The sequence below is a fragment of the Apiospora hydei genome (assembly GCF_038363865.1).
Source record: "Apiospora hydei strain CBS 114990 chromosome Unknown utg000006l_segment0_segment0, whole genome shotgun sequence".
NCBI classification, from domain to species: Eukaryota; Fungi; Ascomycota; class Sordariomycetes; order Amphisphaeriales; family Apiosporaceae; genus Apiospora; species Apiospora hydei.
Window position 1 is genome coordinate 2,466,168 of NW_027117365.1, and position 19,742 is coordinate 2,485,909.

General features: G+C 54.1%; 8 protein-coding genes across 8 annotated transcripts; 3 read left to right on the top strand and 5 right to left on the bottom strand.

Annotated features, from left to right (window-relative positions):
* Positions 1-2,561: 2,561 nt before the first annotated feature.
* PG997_007970 (uncharacterized protein) lies at positions 2,562-3,401 on the bottom strand (the record flags this gene model as incomplete). Its single annotated transcript, XM_066812285.1, has 1 exon — positions 2,562-3,401. The coding sequence occupies one exon, from the start codon at positions 3,399-3,401 to the stop codon at positions 2,562-2,564; it is 840 nt and encodes a 279-aa protein (XP_066667627.1).
* Positions 3,402-4,333: 932 nt separating this feature from the next.
* Positions 4,334-5,757, top strand: PG997_007971 (acyltransferase; the record flags this gene model as incomplete). The annotated part of the gene is made up of 2 exons (XM_066812286.1): positions 4,334-4,345; positions 4,399-5,757. 2 exons carry the CDS (start codon positions 4,334-4,336, stop codon positions 5,755-5,757), a joined length of 1,371 nt encoding a protein of 456 aa, XP_066667628.1.
* A 418-nt stretch (positions 5,758-6,175) lies between these two features.
* PG997_007972 (uncharacterized protein) lies at positions 6,176-6,542 on the bottom strand (the record flags this gene model as incomplete). Its single annotated transcript, XM_066812287.1, has 2 exons — positions 6,176-6,351; positions 6,419-6,542. The coding sequence occupies 2 exons, from the start codon at positions 6,540-6,542 to the stop codon at positions 6,176-6,178; spliced, it is 300 nt and encodes a 99-aa protein (XP_066667629.1).
* A 1,482-nt stretch (positions 6,543-8,024) lies between these two features.
* Positions 8,025-10,578, top strand: PG997_007973 (uncharacterized protein; the record flags this gene model as incomplete). The annotated part of the gene is given in 2 exon segments (XM_066812288.1): positions 8,025-9,179; positions 9,190-10,578. The coding sequence occupies 2 exon segments, from the start codon at positions 8,025-8,027 to the stop codon at positions 10,576-10,578; spliced, it is 2,544 nt and encodes an 847-aa protein (XP_066667630.1).
* A 984-nt stretch (positions 10,579-11,562) lies between these two features.
* Positions 11,563-12,840, bottom strand: PG997_007974 (mitochondrial 54S ribosomal protein mL44; the record flags this gene model as incomplete). The annotated part of the gene is made up of 1 exon (XM_066812289.1): positions 11,563-12,840. One exon carries the CDS (start codon positions 12,838-12,840, stop codon positions 11,563-11,565), a length of 1,278 nt encoding a protein of 425 aa, XP_066667631.1.
* Positions 12,841-13,394: 554 nt separating this feature from the next.
* Positions 13,395-13,865, top strand: PG997_007975 (uncharacterized protein; the record flags this gene model as incomplete). The annotated part of the gene is made up of 4 exons (XM_066812290.1): positions 13,395-13,397; positions 13,449-13,468; positions 13,551-13,733; positions 13,805-13,865. 4 exons carry the CDS (start codon positions 13,395-13,397, stop codon positions 13,863-13,865), a joined length of 267 nt encoding a protein of 88 aa, XP_066667632.1.
* A 928-nt stretch (positions 13,866-14,793) lies between these two features.
* Positions 14,794-16,058, bottom strand: PG997_007976 (phospholipid-translocating ATPase; the record flags this gene model as incomplete). Its single annotated transcript, XM_066812291.1, has 4 exons — positions 14,794-15,061; positions 15,167-15,241; positions 15,317-15,429; positions 15,477-16,058. 4 exons carry the CDS (start codon positions 16,056-16,058, stop codon positions 14,794-14,796), a joined length of 1,038 nt encoding a protein of 345 aa, XP_066667633.1.
* Positions 16,059-17,663: 1,605 nt separating this feature from the next.
* On the bottom strand, positions 17,664-18,957 carry PG997_007977 (3-hydroxyisobutyrate dehydrogenase; the record flags this gene model as incomplete). The annotated part of the gene is made up of 3 exons (XM_066812292.1): positions 17,664-18,383; positions 18,608-18,781; positions 18,844-18,957. The coding sequence occupies 3 exons, from the start codon at positions 18,955-18,957 to the stop codon at positions 17,664-17,666; spliced, it is 1,008 nt and encodes a 335-aa protein (XP_066667634.1).
* Between the last annotated feature and the right edge of the window lie 785 nt (positions 18,958-19,742).

Genomic DNA, 19,742 nt, shown 5'->3' on the forward strand with positions numbered 1-19,742 from the left:
TTCCGGGAAACAGCCAAAGGCAAAGAAGAAGGTGACGAACGGTTGTAATATAAAGGCGGGAGTCTGTATCTGTATGTCGGAAACCGAAGCTGTACTGGTTATCTGTTCGTCGTCTACATCAGGTAAGCACATGCAGCTTCTGCTGGGTATGGGCATTGGCGGGAGGCCGAGCGCAAGTGCCTTGACCCATCTAGAACAAGAAACAAACAGAAGCAATGCATCCCTTATTTGCATACCTCCGCCTAAGACATTGGCGGCAGTTGCTCACTGACTCGCTTGCTTCCGGAACGGGAGAGGGAGAGAGGGACACACGATCCCCCTCAAGGATGAGATGACAGAAAACCATCCAAAATGGCAGAACGGCTGGAACAGCTGCGGTACGGACGGTGCGCCATGGCATTCCAGAAATTTGCATCGGCATCTGCATCTGTTATCGTCAACAGACCACTGGAGGTCCAAAGCCATCCACTAAATACGGTGGCGCCCTACGGTGTGTGCCGCTCCGGCGCCATCATTTCAACACGATAAACATTGCGTCCGCCTCGATCACAAGCCTTGATCGATCCGAGTGGACTCGAGGTCTTGGTGACGATGGGCTGATGGACGTATGTAGGGTTTGGCGCAGCATGAAAACATAAAGGTTCGAAACTGTGTTAGGTATTCCAGAATATGCCCGGGAATCCAGGGATTAGTGCCGTTGTTAGGGGGAAGCAAAAGAGATTTGGCATGAGTCTCGCATTATGCGCTCTTCCTTTCATTGGCCAATAATTCTCCTATCCTCGATCTCCTCCCATCACCTTGTCAACTTACCTCAGCTGTATCCACACCCCTGCAAGGGAAAAAAAGCAAAGGAAAAAGCACGAGGAAGACCCCAGCACCAACGCTCGCTCACCCGAAATGACGATGGCCTTCTCGAGAATACCGAGCGCAAAAAGATAGGAACCAATAGTGGCCCGTCGCTTGCGAACCAAACCCCCTCCACTCTGCCGTCTGTGGTTATTTTCCCTTTTCGCTCCCACGGACGAAGACCCTGGATAAGGAGTTGACCCTACTTAAACGAGGACATGAAACCAGCAGAAGGGTCATTGCGCGCGCCTGCTGTATTTGTTTGGCAACATTCCAAACAACTAATTGGTCCTGGCACGAACTCTCTCATGCGCCGCTGCTACGATTAGAACCGCGGTTGAATCAATCAACCAGCGCTTCTCACGAGCAAAGTTGATATGGTCGTAAAACTCCAATGGATCGCCCGTGACAATGGGCTTTGCTCGCCCACTGTCCTTCTGAAAGCCCATGCTCCCCCGTTCCTCCGCTGGCGAGCCCGATTCATGGCTGTCTTGATTTCAGGCTATCGGTTTTCAGATCTCAAATTCTCATGGGAACAACTGCAGGTTTCCTCACAATGCTAGATAAGCTGAGGATATGTATTTCTCTGAACTCACGGAGGCCAAGAGGAGATGTGAAGGTTGTAAGTCATGCACTAAAAGCCAAGTGACCAATAAAAGTCTCTGTACATGCGCAGTATGCATAGCCTACCTATATGTATATGCCAGCCTATATGTCATGACAATTCTGACTGTGTGTAAGATCACTATCCTTATGCTTCAATACCATGCCTCAACTTTAAACTATCGCGATTGGCTTCTGGGATTCTTCGCCAATATGATAGCCCAGTATAGGTAATGCTTGGAGGCAATCAAACGTCAACCACGAGCCACGTTGGTTCTTCACATCATACGAGTGCATGTATAACAGTTTTTCGTTTTCTTTTATATCTCCCTAGGGTGTCAACCGGAATGCGACTGAATCGAACACCGCCATACACTCTCCTGTATCAGAATTGATTTTGGTCAAGTAAGCTAGGATATACAATGGCTCAACCTGAATCGTAATCGATCCTTTTTCATGTGAGAATCCCCCTCTTCTCCGGCACAGCGGGGCTTGATGGAAAGGTGTTTTTTTTTCGGGACAATGGTAATGTGGTTCCATCCATTCTGGGGATATCTCATCTTGCCCCGGGGAAGGCGACTAGCAAGACGTGACAGGCGGGCGAGGTGGATTCGGTGGCCGGCATCTCAAACACGGAGAGCCCCTGGCGCCGCCCAACGCCCACAACACAGCCCTTTTCACGGACCAAAAACTGTCAAGCAAACATCATGCGCGGCAATGCGGGTGGTTGCTGTCAGACGTTACGGAGTCCCTTGCGGGTGATCGACGGCCTTGCTGGCTGACCATGTACGGGTCTCCCGCCTGTCAAAAAGGGGGATCTGCATCACAGTAAGAGAGCACTGCGCCGAGAAGCCGGGATTTTGCGTTGGTGTCTCCTGTCCACCGAAGATGCCAGTGATAACGTCACATTCGCGAAAATACGCGTTGGATGGCGACAGGTCAAGTGATATGGGCCATGCCGCGTTTACGATCGGATTGTGGCATACAAGGGACGTCCAACCAGTAATCTGACACGATAGCTCTGGTACAAACAAAGAAAACTCGTTGCCTTCTGGACAGGTACAGTCCTTTCCGACCAAAGAGCCCTGATATACCCAGTCATTAGCTTGTAATCAGCACGAATCCATATGTCTGCGTAGAAAATCTGCCATTTCATCCACCCCCTGGGGTTCGTTGATCCAATGGCCGCCATCCGGGTATTCCTTCCATTTCACTGCGAAGCCCTGCATCATGAGAATATCTCTGAGGCGTCTCCCGTTCTGAACGGGTACCACATCGTCATCCAGTGAATGAGTAATCAGCATCGGTATCTGACGCATAGCGTCTACGTTGACTCCAGCTGTCGGTTCGTTTGCCGTTCCTGTGAAGGCGGTTTGCAGGTGTCTGAGAGACGATAATGACGTGTCATCGTCATCATAATCCTTCCCGAAAGCTTCTTCCGCGCGTGTCGCGAACGGCATCCAGCTGCACAGCCCGATCATGCCGGCAAACCCGCCCCGGCCCTCGGCAAACAGCGCCGCCACGGCCGTGGCGAAGCCCTGGCTGATGCCGCACAGGAAGATGCGGCCCCGCGGCACCCCGGCGGCTTCCTCCTCCTCCTCTTCCTCTCTGATCACCGAGAGGACCCGATCGATGCTGTGCTGCAAACCGTCGAGCTGGATCTCGGGGCGCTCCTCCGGGTCCTCGACGGACCACATGTCGAACCATTGCGGCATCTCGGTCCCACCAAAGCGCGCCGAACGCAGCACGGAGGCGCCGGGGAAGACCCATCGCACCGTGGGGAAGAGCTGCAAGAGCGTGTGTGGCTTCGCGTCTGGCCCGCACGGCGACGTCTCGCTCTCGAAGAACTCGTCGAAGAACTCGTCGCAGCTGCTGTCGCGCCCGTGCAGGAAGATGACGGTATGGGTATGGACAGCGCCGGAAGGACCTAACACTTTGGGCTCGGGTGACATGTTTGAATCAATAAGTGAAACCGCGTCGAAGAAAGGTATATTGATACGACGCTTGGCGCGGTGAACTGATGTAGGGATGAAAAGTACTAATCCCCAATTTGGCAGCCGGGATTAATTCCCAAGTTCCCATAAATTTGGCCAGATCTGCCACAACGAACCCCCTATTCCCATTGTCCCCCGTATCCTATATCTTGTAATCAAGGCTGTCTGGCAATGTAAAGGGGGTCTTCTCTCGCTCGCCCGAGACATGGGGGATGTACAAGTCTTGCAATTGTTTCCCGAAGAAAAGAAGGGGCCCCCCGAAATCCGCCCTGTGTAGCACCTCGCCAGGGTCCACGGAACCACGAGGTAATTAGACACCGTAAAGATAGTACGAGTCGACAAGCGAATTTTGCAAAGACCAAAACCCGCGATGCTATGTTCAGTATAGTGAGACAATTGGCAGGGACCCCCGTTACGAGCGCCACATGCCAGGGCGGGAGACATGGCGGCTCCCTTCGCATTCCAGAACCGTCGTCCAGCAACCGCACAGCAGTGGTTCTTCATTAAATGTCTGGGGTTGTCCCCGGATGCATGCAACCGTAGGTATTATGGAGGTTGAAGTCCATTATTCGTGGGGTGGAAAATAAGCCAGCAATCAGAATGACGCATCCAATCAACCATTCTCCTCAGTCGGCGGACCAACATCTATTGGCCGGCAACAGCAGCAGCAACAGTTCGGACGATGGCTACTCCAAGGAGGCGGAGATGCCCCTAGTAGTGGCCGAACTCCGCGAGAGCGGAGACTGTCTCTCGTCCAGTCCTCCGAGCCCAAAGCCAGGGGGGAGCAGGTTCCGCCAGGCCCTAGCAGAGCTCGTCCCGAGCTTCCTCCAACCTTCGAGGAAGCGACAGCATGAGAATGAGGAGCCCAAAAAGGCCCCCTCGTCAACATAATGGCTAGGTCTGTTCAATATTGTCATCAGCGTCTCGCCCCTCGGATAGACCCTATCATTAACAGTCCGATATAGACGGCCTCCGTGGCTACGCCGCCTTCTTCGCGGTCTGGCACCACATCTCGCTCGTCTGGTTCCCCTGGGACCTGCACTTCGGCTATGCGGGCCGCCCGACGGACCACGTCCTCCAGCTGCCAATACTCCGCCTCGCCATCTCCGGCCCGCCGCAAGTCTTCGTCTTCTTCGTCGTCTCGGGCTACGCACTGAGCCACAAGACGCTGAAGCTGCTGCGGCAAGGCGGAAAGACCGAGGAGGCCTACGCGACGCTGGCCTCGTCGGCGTTCCGTCGGCACCCGCGGCTGTTCATCCCGCCCGTCGTGCTGTCCTTGTGCTCGCCACTGATCGCGTACGCGAACGGGTTCGGCGGGACACAGGAGGAAGGTCTGGGGCACATGCCGAATGGGGCTTCCAAGCTCATGGGTCCTAAGCCCTTGGCAACTCTGGGGGCGCAGTTCGGGGACTACGTGCACACGGCGCTGGAGCTGATCGATCCGTTGGCTCACAGGGATGACTGGACTTGGATCTACAACCCGGCGTTGTGGACCCTTCCCCATGAGTTCCGGGGCTCGTTGCTCATATACGGCGTCCTGCTCGCGCTCTCCCGCTGCAAGAGTAGCGTGAGACTGCTAGTGACGACCGGGATGGCGCCCTGGGCTTTGTACTTCGTGTACTGGCCGGAGTTCCTCTTCCTAAGCGGTATGCTGCTCGCGGATTTACGTCTCCACACTCGCCATCGCGCTCGGGGACAAGAAGGAGAGAATGACGAAGCCAGCAGCATGCTGGACGGCGAGTGGAAACCCGCAGTCATACACCGAAGCAGCGGCTGGGAGTCTCTAATCCCCGGCGAATGGGACAACCAGCATGTCCATACCACTGTGCAAATTATCATGGCCATCTTCGTACTCTACGTACTTGGCGCACCAGAATGGCGTCTAGGCGGCGACAAGTCGCCCGGCTACGTCTGGCTTGCCCAGCTCGTCCCGAGCCAGTACATCACCGCCGACCGGCCGAGCCACTTCTGGGGTACGATCGCCGCCGTGGCTCTGGTCTTCGTCCTGGATCGGGCACCGTTACTACAAAGGCTCTTCACGACGCCCCTCGCTCGATACCTCGGGCGCATCTCCTACAGCCTCTACCTGGTCCACGTCCCCATCTTGCACGGCCTGGGCTTTTGGGCCGGGAAGTTCTTCTTGGAAATCACGGGATCGGAGACCGACTCGGGGTACGTCTTGGGCGTCGCTGCCGCGGTCGCGGTGGTCTGGGTGGTAACGATCTGGGCGGCGGATCTGGGGTGGCGCTACGTCGATGCGCCAGCTGTTCGTTTTGCGGCCTGGGTTCACCGCAAAGTCGCGGCGAACAGGTGAGCTCAATAAAAGCCAGGGCCTTTCGCGGCTTTATTGAAAGGGAGGCTTGCATCTGATATCAAAGCACTGGCGTTTCAAATAACTCTGAAGGGTAAATTATATACGAGCACCTATCAAACGATGGGCTCAAACTCATTACTTAATACATTGTTCTTTTTGTTCACTTCATGCTTTCTGGTGCACCGTTTGGTGTCCCGAGGTCTAGAATCACTGGTGGAAATAAGCATTTTCTTGAAAATATAGATTATTGCCGAAGCGAATGAATACATCAAAATGTCCAATATTAACAAATGAATGTGTAGCTGGCCAGCTGTAGACTTGAGATGAAAGTACCGAATACTTTTCCCATACCCCTTAATCCTTATATAGTAGATAGTGAGATCGCTCTCAGACATCTAGAAGCCACCACTTCTCGTTTTTAGAAGCAGCAATAGTTGATGCCATCGCAGTGGTCGTTGTTAGGGGGCTGGCAGTGCCCACTGCCGCCAACACACCACTCGATCTCGTCGGCGCTGTGGGCGTCGGCGGCACAGGTGTAGGTGGAGTCCCAGTACTGTCCGCCCTTGGTGTTACGGAGATCGGTCTCGGAGCAGCCTATAGCCAGGTAGAAACAAAAATTACTACTGAGTATGTCTAACAGGGCGTGCGTGATGGTACTTACCGTACTCTTGGAGCAGAGCCCAGCCGCAGTATACCTGGCCGGGGACGCAAGCCTTGGTGCATTTGGCTGAAGTGCCGGTGATGGCTGCCGCGAGGGCCAGCGTGAGGGTAGCGAGTCTGACCATTCTGGTGAGTGAAGATTGGATATAGTATAGTAGTAGGTTTCTGAGTGAGTGTTGTGACTGTGCTTGGGGATCTTGTGATGGCAAAAGGGCAGGATGGGCTGTGACCGTACTTTATATAGGGGCTAACTTGACTACCAATAACCTATGACCACTTGATCAACCATAATAGGGTATATCATGCTCACCGTAGCAGACCGGGAGGATGTGAACACCTTGTAAGCTGGCGTCGCGAATCCTTCTGGATACTGAGAAGATTCGGAATATCGTACCGAAGCGTCGCTGGGTCATAATCTTTGCCAAGTCTTGGATTGCCTGAACACACTTACATGTCCAAGCCCATACGAATATTCCACAACGACAGAGCATATATGGGGGTGTAGCAGATGCCATAAGCCCCTCCACTACTTCCCATCAAACTAGCAAAGTCCTAGACATTATCCCGATCCTCAACTACCACTACTTCTCTCGCGCTTTTGGCCCGAGAGTCTTCCATGTCGGCCATCATACCAACATGGGCTGGGGATGGCCGTAATATCTGACATTACGAGTCAATGTGACGGTGGCACTTCCCCGGAGAGATGGCTACTGGTCGCGGGGGTGGTAGGGCTTAGCGTAACCCGAAGCAGCGGACGCTTATGCTGCATTTTCATGGACTTTACGAACATTCACACGCAGGGGCAAATGTAGACAAACTGTATTCGTCTGCTGAAGTCGGTGGTCCCTGGTTGATTTTGGGGACTAATATTGCGAGCCTGCATCTATGCCCTCTCTGCCTGCTGTTGATCATACCGGTGAAGACCGCTTATAAGTCATGCAGATAGAATATGGCGTTCATCATAGCCAACAGCTGCTCGCATAAGCTGACGTGGAAGACATCGTGTGGTTTTCTAGGGACTCTTACTCAGTTGCCCAGGGGTTCTCCTAAAGTCGACCAATGCCATGTACATAATGCGATACCATAACGCCGTGGCTGCTTCGTCGGACCGGTCGACCGGTGGGAGTACCATCACGAGAACAGAAAAGGCCTTGCAACGAACGGACATATGATGCCAACGGCGTTATGAATGCACAGCAAACTCGGAAAGTCTAGGCAAACTGCAACGACATTGGCAATCCATGGCAACATTGTGCAGCGCATTATATCAGATGTCATCTTGGCAAACAAGAACAAGCTTTGGTGGGTCTGAAGTTGAAGCTCACGCTCAACAATTAACTGCAGGACCCACTATGCGCATACAGCTCGTTAGATGCATATGTCTCGCTGATTTCTCACATGTGTTTGCCAAGCCCTCAGGCAAATGATGTCACGATTCCATGATTGTGGGCTGAGTTGTAACGGAACTCTGCGGCAGAAAGCGCTCAGTCGGGCATTTGCAACCGTTTTCAAAGGTGTGCTCAAGACGACAAGAATACGCGCAAAACCAATTGATGATACAAACCAGTCGGAGAGGTCCTCAGTAATTGAGGCTTGCAGGATCAGCAATGTTGCGCCTCACCCACCAAGCGCAGCTGATGGGGCGCATGAGACGACCGCAACCCATCACTTGGCCGTCGCCGAATAGCCGAATCCTCCAGTTGGCACCCACCTCGACCTGGGCAGCTAGGCTCCGGAATCCCTCGCGGTCCGCTGCCCTCACCTCGCAGCGCCGTGGCTGCCAAGAACCCCAGGGCCCGCTCCGGTCCTCATTTCCTCGGGCCTTATTCACCTCCCGCGGCCGGCGGCCCAATGGGAGCAGTGGTAAAGGCCCCTTCGCTATCGTGCCCGCTGTTTTCATCATTGGAGGCTTACTCGTTTATTCCTTCTACCCAGGCGGCCATTTGCAACATACCCGGCTCGTCCACCAGCCCAAAAGAGACCGCACGGAACCCAACCCGCAGGATGACGAGCCCGGCGAGAAGACCGCTTGGTCCAGGTTCGTCCGTGGAGTCAATGACATCTCCAGCGTCCCCGACATAGAGTGGTCCGCCCTGTCCAACCGCCTGGTCAACCTCATCTTACCGGAATGGACCAAGAACCTCCCGGCCAACTTCCGCAAGCTCCAGCGTGAGCTGTCCATGGCCCCCGGATCACTGTCCGATGAAATCTGGCGTGATGCTCACGATGCTTACATCAACCCGGAGATCCGCTACGCGGCTGAGGTCAGGTTATCTGACCAGCTATGCGATGAGGAGAAGGAGTTCTTGTTGCGCCGGAAAAAGGTGGCAACGGCAGCTCTGGCGCAATACCTAGCTATCGACGAGAGAGAAATTCATCCCGATGATGTGCCTACGATAGCAGTTTGCGGATCGGGAGGCGGCTTGCGGGCTATGGTCGCTGGTGCAGGGTCGCTCCTCGCTACTCAAGACGATGGCCTGTTTGACTGTGTGACCTACACATCCGGCGTCAGTGGATCATGTTGGCTACAGGCCTTGTATCATTCCTCCATCACAGGACGGAACTTTCACGACGTCATCGATCACTTGAAGAACCGCCTTGGCGTCCACATAGCCTACCCTCCGGAAGCCTTCTCCTCCATCCTCTCGGCACCTACCAACAAGCTATTGCTCAGCAGCTTGGTGGAGAAGCTGCGAGGTGACCCTAACGCTGCTTTCGGGCTTGTGGATGTCTACGGAATCTTGCTAGGAGCGAGGTTATTAGTACCCAAAGGGTGAACTCGGCGTCGATGACCGCGACTTCAAGCTGTCAAACCAGCGGAATTACGTGAAGTTTGGGCAGAACCCTATGCCCATTTATACCGCTGTCCGCCACGAAATCCCTGATTTGGAAGGCTCAGCTTCCTTGGAGCCCGGCTCCGTCTCGCAAGACGCAAAAGAGCTTGCCAAACAAGAGGCTTGGTTTCAGTGGTTCGAAATGACTCCATACGAGTTCTTCTGTGAGGAGTTCAACGCGGGAATCCCGACTTGGGCCATTGGGCGAAGGTTTAATAACGGAAAGGATGTGCCTCCCGAGAGTGGCTTCCACTTGCCCGAACTGCGGATGCCCATCCTCATGGGTATCTATGGTTCGGCATTCTGCGCAACCCTAAGCCATTATTACCGCGAAGTAAGGCCGCTAGTGAAGAGTTTAACAGGATTCGGCACCATCGACGAAGTTGTGCATGGCCGGAATGAAGATCTAGAGAAGGTACACCCCATCGATCCAGCTCAAATACCCAACTTCGTATATGGCATGAGTGAAGAGCAACTACGATTCACGACACCCACCAATATCCATACCCAGGAATACATCCAGCTCATGGATGCTGGCATGTCTAATAACTTACCGATTTACCCGTTGCTTCGCCCTGGTCGTGATGTCGACGTCATCATAGCATTTGACGCCTCGGCCGACATCAAGACAGACAACTGGCTTTCAGTCACAGATGGTTATGCGCGGCAGCGCGGCATCAAGGGGTGGCCTGTAGGCGCCGGCTGGCCTCAGGGAGACGAATCCCCGCAGCAAGCCGAGGCCGAGCTTAAGAAGGCAGAGGCCCACTCGAACCGTGAAGCCGACGCCAAGCTCCTCGAGGCGAAACAGAGGGAGAAGGAAGCCGAAGTCCGCGACCAAGACCACGCGGAGCAGAAGGCCAAGGCGGAGCACGACCAAAGCCACCCCGAGGACTCGGACTTGGGTTATTGCACCATCTGGGTGGGCACGACCCAGGAGAAGTCCTCGGAGCCGCCTCCGCCGTCGAAGCTGAGCCCGGACCAAAACACGGCCTGGGAGCAGCTGCGCGACCCGGGCGCCGGCATCGCGGTGGTGTACCTGCCGTTCATGTCGAACCCCAAGGTGCCCGACGTCGACCCGGCCAAGTCGGACTACATGTCGACCTGGAACTTTGTCTACACGCCCGAGCAGATCGACCGCGTCGTCGAGCTCGCCCGCGCCAACTACGACGAGGGCAAGGAGCAGATCCGCGGCTGCGTCCGCGCCATCTACGAGCGCAAGCGCCACGCCCGCCAGGAGCGCGACGCTGCGGCGCGGGAGCAGCGCCAGAGGCGGCTTATGCGCATGGGGACGCAGGGGCGCCTGGGCGAGGGAGACCATTTCACCTGATCTATTGCACCACAACTGATGTCACGTCACGCGCCTGCGGTTGGGGAGATGTGCGTAAAGAAATTGTAGTGGATTGTACTACTTATATATCCTCTGTTTGGTACTAATACTAGTGATCGAAGCGTTCGGCCTTTTTTCCTTCTTCTTTTCTTTCTCATTTTCCTCCCTCGAAGGAGGAACTTTTTCTTTTTCGGACCAAAAATGGAGGACAGGACGAGAGTGTATCCATGTATGTATTTAGAAGATTACCCCCTTTGTTTGGCTAGTAGATAGGTAGATACCCTGTCAGGTATTGTGCGAGAGTGTATAATGACAACAAAAGAGGCGAGAGAGGGAGAGAAGCGAGAAACCACGAAGAATGAAACGTCTATAACGATGTAAAAGATCTTATACAATACACATAGTAGATATCACAACCACGGGAGGTTTTTTCTTGAGACGGAAGAATGTGTATTTCGTGACACACCCTTTTCCAAATTGATTGTGCCTTTTCGTATTATTCGGGCGATCTAGGTAGGAATTCAGACCTGTATAACAAAAAAGGGGCAGCTCCTCCTACTTGAAGCTGTAATCATTTGACAAAGACCATGAACATTTGAAACGTGGGAACTAGGGTGTACGAGAGTTGGTATGTGTATATCTACACTCTATGAACGAGTGGTTCGTAAATGTTCCATCTACATGCTTTCCTGCGTGGTTTTGGTGGTGGGTTCGTATGGTATGATATGGTACATTATCTCTTTTTGCTTATACAGTTCCCGAGCCAAAAAAAAAAAGTCCATTGAGTAGATCATCTAGCCATTTCGCCATAGAGCAACTTGGACCCTTCATGCTCGTTAAAAAAAGTACAATGTACAATTGAATTTCTATTTCGTACACGGTCAGCCCGCTTGCGCCAACCTGGCTCCAAAGCGCTTCCCCTTGCCTGGGGCGCCCCTGAAGCAGCTTTTCCTAAGCTTATTCGAGCAGAGTTTGGACCGGGTTTTACGAGATGATCTCGCCAATATCAACGTAGGCGGGCTTCCAGGGTGCGGCATCCTCGGCGAATGTGTCGCTGGGCACGCTAACCTGGCCAGGGCTGTACAGATACCACGCCTTCAGGGCGTTGATTGAAGCGGCCACGCGGGCTGAGTCCAGATCCGGCCCGGGAGCCTCGCCCAGCTTGTCCCTTCCACTGTAGATACCCACCACAAAGACTGGCGTCCTGCTCAGTCGACCAGTCTCGCTTTCCAGCCGGGCAACAGGGGCCTCGAAGTTCTCTCGTGCACATAGCCTAGCCAGTTCTCGTGTAGGCAGCTCGAACTCAAACAGGTTGGACAGGTCGAGCGTCCGCGACAGGAAATGCGACTTGACGAAGTTCTTGGAGGCGTCGCGGCCACAGTGCATGTGGACGGCACCAATCACCGCCCGCACAAAGTTGGCATGGGCGTTCGCCGGCGCGTTCTGCAAGAGCATCGTCTTGGTATTCCGACCGTCGTCGACCTCAAAGTTGGGGAGAGCCTTGGCGGCCGAGGACTCGCCGAACGGGTTGCTGCCGTACACAACACGGCCGCTGAGACCCTTGCCCGACTTGAATTTTTGGGACTCGATGGTCTCGGCGCGCACGTATCCCCATTTGTTCATGACGACGGTAGGCTTCATGGGGTCAAACTGCAGCAGGCCCGGATCGACCTCCTCACCAGGTGCAGCGGCTGACTCGACACCCCATGCGCGGGCGACTTGGTGCAGGGCGGGGTTTCCTGCGTAGCCCTTCATGGCAGTGAAGAGAATGGACATAGGCAGGCGGGGGTACCTCGCGATTAACGACTCTGAGGCGTAGTAGTGGAGGACAGTCGAACCCACGTAGGCGAGGTTCGCATTGTTGTATTTCGGGTGGGCATCGGCCGAGGGGTCGACTAGAGCTCGCGCCAACGTCTCGACGGGGATCTTGGAGGAGAGCGAAAGTCGTGCGTGTAAGGCGGCTAATTTGGCAGAAGATGCTGCTCGCGAAGGGTGCGGCGAAGGCAGAGGACCGCCTCGGAGTGTTTCTGGTGTGGGCTCGCCATCTTGGGGTTCAAGGAACAATTCCTCCTCCAGAGGCGCTTGCGAGGCGGCGGTGGACTGGTGCCTCCTCTGGCACGGTTGTGTGTTGTACAGCGAAGCGTGGCGGCATGTCTGGGGTATCGATCTGGATATGCTGGAGGGTCGCGAGAGCCTGGCGGCCGGGCTGGTAGTCGCTGCAAGCAATTGGCTCGCCACTCGATCTAACCGCAGTCTCTTCATTGTATAGCTGGACATGAGGAGCCCTCTCCTTTCTCTCTCCCACCTGCGGAAGTTGTTGCCGGGCGGGTTGTGGGAAGCAACCGACAGTTGCAGCTGGTGGTCGTACTTTTTGGAGTCTCGTGCTTGCCAGGAAAAAGTTTCTGGAAGCTGGCGTCGTGTGAGAAGCTTCAGGGATCTCGTTGATTGGATGATCCGTGCACCCTTTCGGGTTAGCTCCAATTGGCTTCTTGGGCGCTGCAGCAGCACCTGGGCTTGGGCCTTGGGGGAGGGCAGGAGGGGCTTCACCCGCTGTAACTGCCCGCCCACGCCAACACGCTGCCCCCCAAACAGCCCTGTCTGTACTACCTGCACCTTAGGTACTGTACTTCCAAGTGCACTGTGGCAGCCGCCGCAATTGAGAGTGAGGGAAAAACAATAATCCACTCTCAAGCTCCAGCCTGCCCGGTTGAATCTCGAGACAACGTCAATTCGGAGCTCGCAGGATTCCGCGCAGAACGAACGATTGAACGATCAATTGATCCCAATAAGACTCCATTCATCACAAACCAGCCAAGATGGTACGTTCTGCTCCGAATGCTGCTCCCGATCAATAGCTAACAACGCACCAGGGTGGCGGTCCTAAAGTTCAGTAAGCAGCACCAGCAGTAACCTCGCAACGCCCTGCGCGATCGAATGACATCCCTCCTCTAACCACGATGCCCCGAACGCAGATACCCCAAGCACGTCTGGTCGCCCAGTGGTGGTTGGTACGCCCAGCCCTCTAACTGGCGCGTCAACACTGCCGTCTTCATGGGCGTCATTGTCGGCCTCACGGCCCTGACGTGGAACCTGAGCGCCGAGCGTGAAGTCCGATACAAGATGCCCGAGCCCGGCCGATTCTTCCCCAGCAGATAGTATGTCGTCAAATCCATGGGGCCCTGCAAGTTGGGATTGGTAACGACACAGGCTAACCAAATACGTGCAGCTGGAGCAAGCAGATTATCGAACACGAGAAGGCAGAGGCGCAAAAGAAGAACGACTCGTGAGGTGTGTCTAGGGATTAAAATGAGGCGTCACACTTGTATATATCCACCGGATGGGAATTAGACGACATTGAGACATTCTACCACGTTGCATGATCAAACCAATGGCATACCCGAGCCTTTTCAACTTTAGTTGGAGCAATTGAGATACTCTATCAGGACGAAGACAACGAACTACAGGGGCCGGTCGCGCATGCTTGAAGAGAGCAAAGTCCAGGCCTTTACGGCGCGGCTGAGTTACACAGCAGGCGAATTCACGTCTTTACCTTATGCAATTTCTTGGCATGCAGTACTCTCCCTGGGGGCTCAAATGTTCGACAAAACTCCTTTTCTTGGGTCAGGGTGGAATCGCCTTTGCCTACAGACATTTTATGGGCGATCAAATTCTCCTATCCCCGTCCTTCCTGCCTCTCACCCCTTTAGTCGTAGATGTAGTTACGGTAGTCCATTGAACGTGCACTATTCTTTCGGCTGAGTAACCGCCTGACTGCTCGAGCGAATGCGTCTGCAAATAAGAGCTCTGTATCATAACCATACGGGAGTGGGCTGACTAGAAATATATAAATCCGCAGTATTAATGTTGTTCGATGATTTTATCGCCAGCGTTGAGATCGCCGCCGCCTCCTGCCAGGCAAATATTGTATTGACGCATGAAAACAATTTCTACTGGCCGTTCATACATTAGACACGGCAAACCACTTGTCACATCATAAGCGGTGTTGTAAACGCCCAGAATCTAGAATTGGGCCAAGAGATTTGCTTTCTTCGGAAAATGAGGGTATTATTATATGTCTATTTATCTATGCGCTACAAATGCTATACCCTAGTCTCGCTAACCCCTTTTCCATGTATTCGCTGTAATCAGGACGAGATAGCAAACCAGAAAGGGGAAACAACTCTCGACGCGGGCCGATTTCGTCTCTCTAAAACTCTACAAGCTCGACGCCGCTGACGCGTTCTTGTTCGCAGCATCTGCGTTTGTGTTGTGGTTGTGTCCGTTGGGCGTGACGTCGCCCGACGTAGTGACGCCACCACCGTTGCCCGAGACGCCATGGTCGGCCTTCTCGGCATCGGCAGCCGCGGCGTGCTGGTTCTTGGCCTTCTTGCTGCGGAAGCGCATGGCCTCGCGCGCGGCCATGTCGGGGAAGAGGACGCCGGGGGTGAAGATGGTGAGGATGGCGACAGGGATGAGGATCATGCTATTTTTAAAAGTATAGGGGTTAGCGGGACATGGTTCTTGCCAGGACGGGTGATGTGGAAGGGTTTGACGGGGATATCGTTAATTCAATTCAAGAAAAACTTACAATCCTTCCAAGACAATGAACGAAGGCTCGTCCTGCATGATGGGGTTACCCCAACCACCAGCCATCTCGACGATACTGGATTCACACAAGTTAGCAAACAGAAACCACCACGACAACAACCCCTTCAACTCCTCAAAAGGCACTACTAACCGGTAAACGCAACGGATGAAAATCCCCGTGTACGCGACCGCCACCGCGTACGCAAACATGCGGAACTTCTTGTCGTTCCAGACCGCCAGGACCTCGGGGCTGGCGCCGCCCTTCTTGACCCAGCTGCGGGCGCGGACGAAGTAGTCGACGGACATGATACCAAAAAGCCCAAGACGGCGACCTGGAGCGCGATGCCCGCGATGATGACGCGGTCGCCCTGCAGCAGTAGCGTCATGTTGGACTTGCCGGCCGAGGCGGCGATGCCGCCGCCGATGGCCTGGAGGATCAAACAAGAAACGTCGGCGGGGACGAAGATGAGCGGGTAGAGCTTGGGCCGGATGCGGGAGATCTCGGGGCTGATGCTAAGGGTGACGTGCTTGAGGGTGAGGTAGATGGAGATGCAGATGAGCGTGGGCGCGAGGATGATGCAGCAGATCTGCGTCTGGAAGGCCTTGTCGTTCCAGGGGTTGGCGCTCAACTGGACGCGGCCGATGTAGCCCACGAACTCGAGCAGGCAACCGGCCGCCAGGGCGGTCGAGTAGCCCCACGTGCGCTTCCAGACGCCCGTGCCGACGAGGCCCAGCACGCAGAGGGCGAAGCCGGCGCACAGGAAGGCGTTGATGCCCAGGTTCGGGTAGTAGCCCAGAACCGTCGCCTGCACGGGGCAGAAGGCGCTGACCTCGACGCAGTTCTTGAAGCTCGGCCTGTGCGGCGCGGTGCCGTTGCCGGTGCCTGACGACATCTTGCCGACCGTGCCGTTTCTATGCAAGCGGTTTCCTCCTTGTTTGCTTTCTTGCTCTTCTTCTCCTTCTTCCTTCTCTTCTCCTCTATCAAGAAGCTGTTTCCGATAATCTATCCAAGTGGCGCTTCCAAAAATGCGAGATGATGGCGGATGCGACTCTTACTAGGAGAAGTGAAGTGGTGATCGCTGAAACGGTTTCAAGTACACGGGGCAGGTGATCTTGTTGCTGAACCACGACACGAACAGGTGATAAACAGCGAAGAAACAAGAACACGATGATCGTGAAGAAACTAAAATAGGTGTCTTATATCCAGGAAGAAGGTAGGGAAGGAGTTCAGATGCCACGAGAGGGGCGACGGTCGGATTATTAGTAAGTAGCAACGAAACAAAAAGCCAGCAAAGTCTAGGGGCGATCCAATGTATATATTCTACGGCGAACCGGGTTGATGGCTGCTTATTATGCTCAAACACCCACGTTTCCCCCTCGGGTAGTAGAACGTGGGATGGAGCATCTTCGATAAGTAGCATGTATATAGAGCGAGCACATACCTATGCAAGCAACCCACCCGCCTCGCCTACAGCAGAAAGAAGCACCGCCGCCGCCGGGTAGGGACTCTTCCATTGCGCCCAAGGCAATGGTACTGGGGAATAGGGAAACCGATCCAATCAACAGGGCAGAAACTAGGGGAAATGGTAGGCAGAAGGCCAGCAAGCGTATAAGGCCGAGCTTGCGTTAACGAGTGGATTTCCTAATCGGGTAGAAAGCGCCAGTGCAAAAAGTGAGAAAGTGAGTTGGAGGGTCTCCTGGAGGGTCCCCAGTCTTTAAGCGAGCTCATCACCCATGTCATTGTCATCAGTGATTGGCATGGATGTCGCTGTCGCTTGCGCCATGCCACGCGAGGTCCGCTTCTAGAACACATCGCATTTGTCAGGTCAGCTGCGATTTTGCACCTGTCGGGAGTTCTGCTCCTACGGTACAGTAAATCCATGGTTATGAATAAAGTATGTGACAGTTGCCTTGGTGAGAACTTGCGCACCGTCTCTCTCAATCAGTCTCGTTCCCAGTGGAAGACTGATTGTGTAGATGTAGATATGCGCTGATAGCAAAGGTGCCATCGTAACAACGCCTCCCGTTCTAGCTATGTAGGTGGAATGAGATGCATCGTCGTGTCTCCCTCGGGATGTTATATCCGCCCGAGCCTACCGAGTTGAAGCCTCAATCTCTGTTTTCTTGACTTCTGGGATGGTGTGTGGAGTCTGCAAAGCCCGCCGTCGGCCGGACGTGGGCTCTTCCGAGAATTAGAATAAGAGCCCTAGCGCTGCGTTATGCAATCTTGGCTTGCTTCGCTTCGACACAACTGACAACCGTCATACATTGCCTCCCGGGCCTTCTCGGTATCGTACAGTGGAAGCTGCCCAGGCCACTCGGACTTGCAACCGACAGCCTATCAAACCAGGAAACAATTTCGTATCAGACCCCACGTAGGGCGGGCGAGGGGTTGTTGCGACAGTTGTCAAAGTTAGTTGTAAGGCGGCTTGGCAGGTCGCAACCTTTTTCGTGAGGGTGATCATTGTTGGTATTGACGCTCTCTAGACCCCTCACTATTACTCCTTCCCCTTCAAATATCTATAAACCACCGAAAAATCACGGCCTTTGCAACTGTCGAGTTTCTCCGCCTCAGCGTATACTTGTTTCGCCCGATCACCAAGCTCGAGTTTCGCATCTGCCTCTTGTGCGGCGACAATGGCGAGATTGAGATCCTTCTTCATCAAGGCGATGCCAAAACCACCCGAGTAATCTCGGCCAGCAGGCGCTCCTTCAACTACGCCCTTGACAGGATTGTTGATTTCGCTAGGCCAGCATTTTCCGGTGCTTACGTTGATGACATTGGCCAGCGTTTTTGGATCGAGACCCCATCGAATCCCTAGATTCATGGCTTCAGCTGTGGCAATGTTGTTAATGGCCAAGAGGTAATTGTTGGCCAGCTTGGCACTCAGGCCTGTCCCCTGCGCGCCGCAGTGGAGAACGCGCTTCCCCATCTGGAGTAAAATGGGCTCTATCTTGGGCAGAAGAGCATCAGGGGCGCCGAGCATGAACGTGAGCGTCCCGGCCGTGGCTCCGACCACCCCACCCGACATAGGCGCGTCTACGAACTGACCCTGTGCGGCCGACGAAACCATCTTGGCCACTTCGCGGGACGATGATGGGTCGATGGTCGAGCAATCGATATACACCCTATCCCGCTTCGGTAGATCAGAAGAGAGAATGTCCGAGAACACGGCTTTCACGTGTGCGGGCTCAGGTAGGCATGTTATAACTGTGTCCTGTACGACTAATTGTCAGCAGCTTGAAGACGTACAACCGGACGCTTCTTGATGTGACAGAAGAGATTGATTGGGTGTCCTTCAGAGGATTGGCTTTATGTATAAAAATAATCACGGGAGAACCGGCGAACCGATCCCAACTTAGATCATGGATAGAACATACTCATCATATGGACGGGGAAAACGGGGAAAAGGTGGCAAGGGACGGAAGGGGCTGTTCTTACCGAGTCTCGAGCGGCGTCCTTAGCGGTCTCAGCTGTGGTCACCGCCGCTCCGCCCGTTTGTGAAGCTTTCATATCCTCGGCAAGCCGGCGTGCCGCGCTCTGGTTGATATCGAAGATTCGGATCGAGTCGCTGGGTGGCAGTTTCGCCTGCAGATTCCTGGCCATCTGATAACCCTGGGCGAGCAAAATATTAGTAAATAACAAATCGTGAACTGGGGGATTCGAATACCACATACCATCTGCCCGAGGCCGATGAAGCCATAATTCTCGAGCCTCCGCGCAGTCGAGGTGAATGCGCGTTTGGAGGTGTGGGTGCGACGCAGGCACCCAGCGAATAGTTGCGGTCGCATGGCTAGACAAATACTGGAGCTCTGGTACACCCGACAGAAATCGTGGAACATGGAAAATCGAAGGATAGCTCGATCACTTGATCCAGCCGTTGGAAAATGAAGCAAAGGAAAACGACACGGCCGAGGCTTGGGAATACCTTAGACAACATGCACCTACCTCTCGCTTTCAGGTGGTACGGACATCCCATGTCGCGGGGTAGTGCGCCCCCGAAGAACCGACCATTGCCGCTCCTAAGCTGGAGCAGCTCCATATTTCCCCGGCATTCTGGGGTACTAGCCAGAGCAGCACACTGCGCGCCAGTCAGCAGACCACTTGGCACTGCAGACGTAGGGGCTGGCATCAACCTTCCTTTGGCTCTTAGTAGGAAGAGGGCCTTGGGCTTTCTTGCAGGAATATTTTGACAGTAGTTCCCAAGTCGCCTGGAAGACAATACCCGTGTAATTGTATCCATATTTCTGCTGTAGCAAGGGAGAGAGAAAGGCGGATTGATTCGAAGACATAACTCAGCTCTCCAACTGGCTGAGAAGCGTTGGCTTCCCGGACAGAAGGAAAAGTAGAGAGAGGACAGACAACCATCAATCAAAATAAAAAATTGTCGGCAAGGAATCTCAACTTCCATTTTGATCAAATAAATTAATATTGCAAAAGCTCGGGCCTTCTTTCTTTCTTCTTCGGTGTGACTAGGTAGAGCCGCCATGACTCGGAAGGTATGAGGGTTTCTGATAAGGAGGGAAAGGGCGGCCGCAGGCGGTCAGCAGTGTTCTTACCGATAAAGATAACAAAC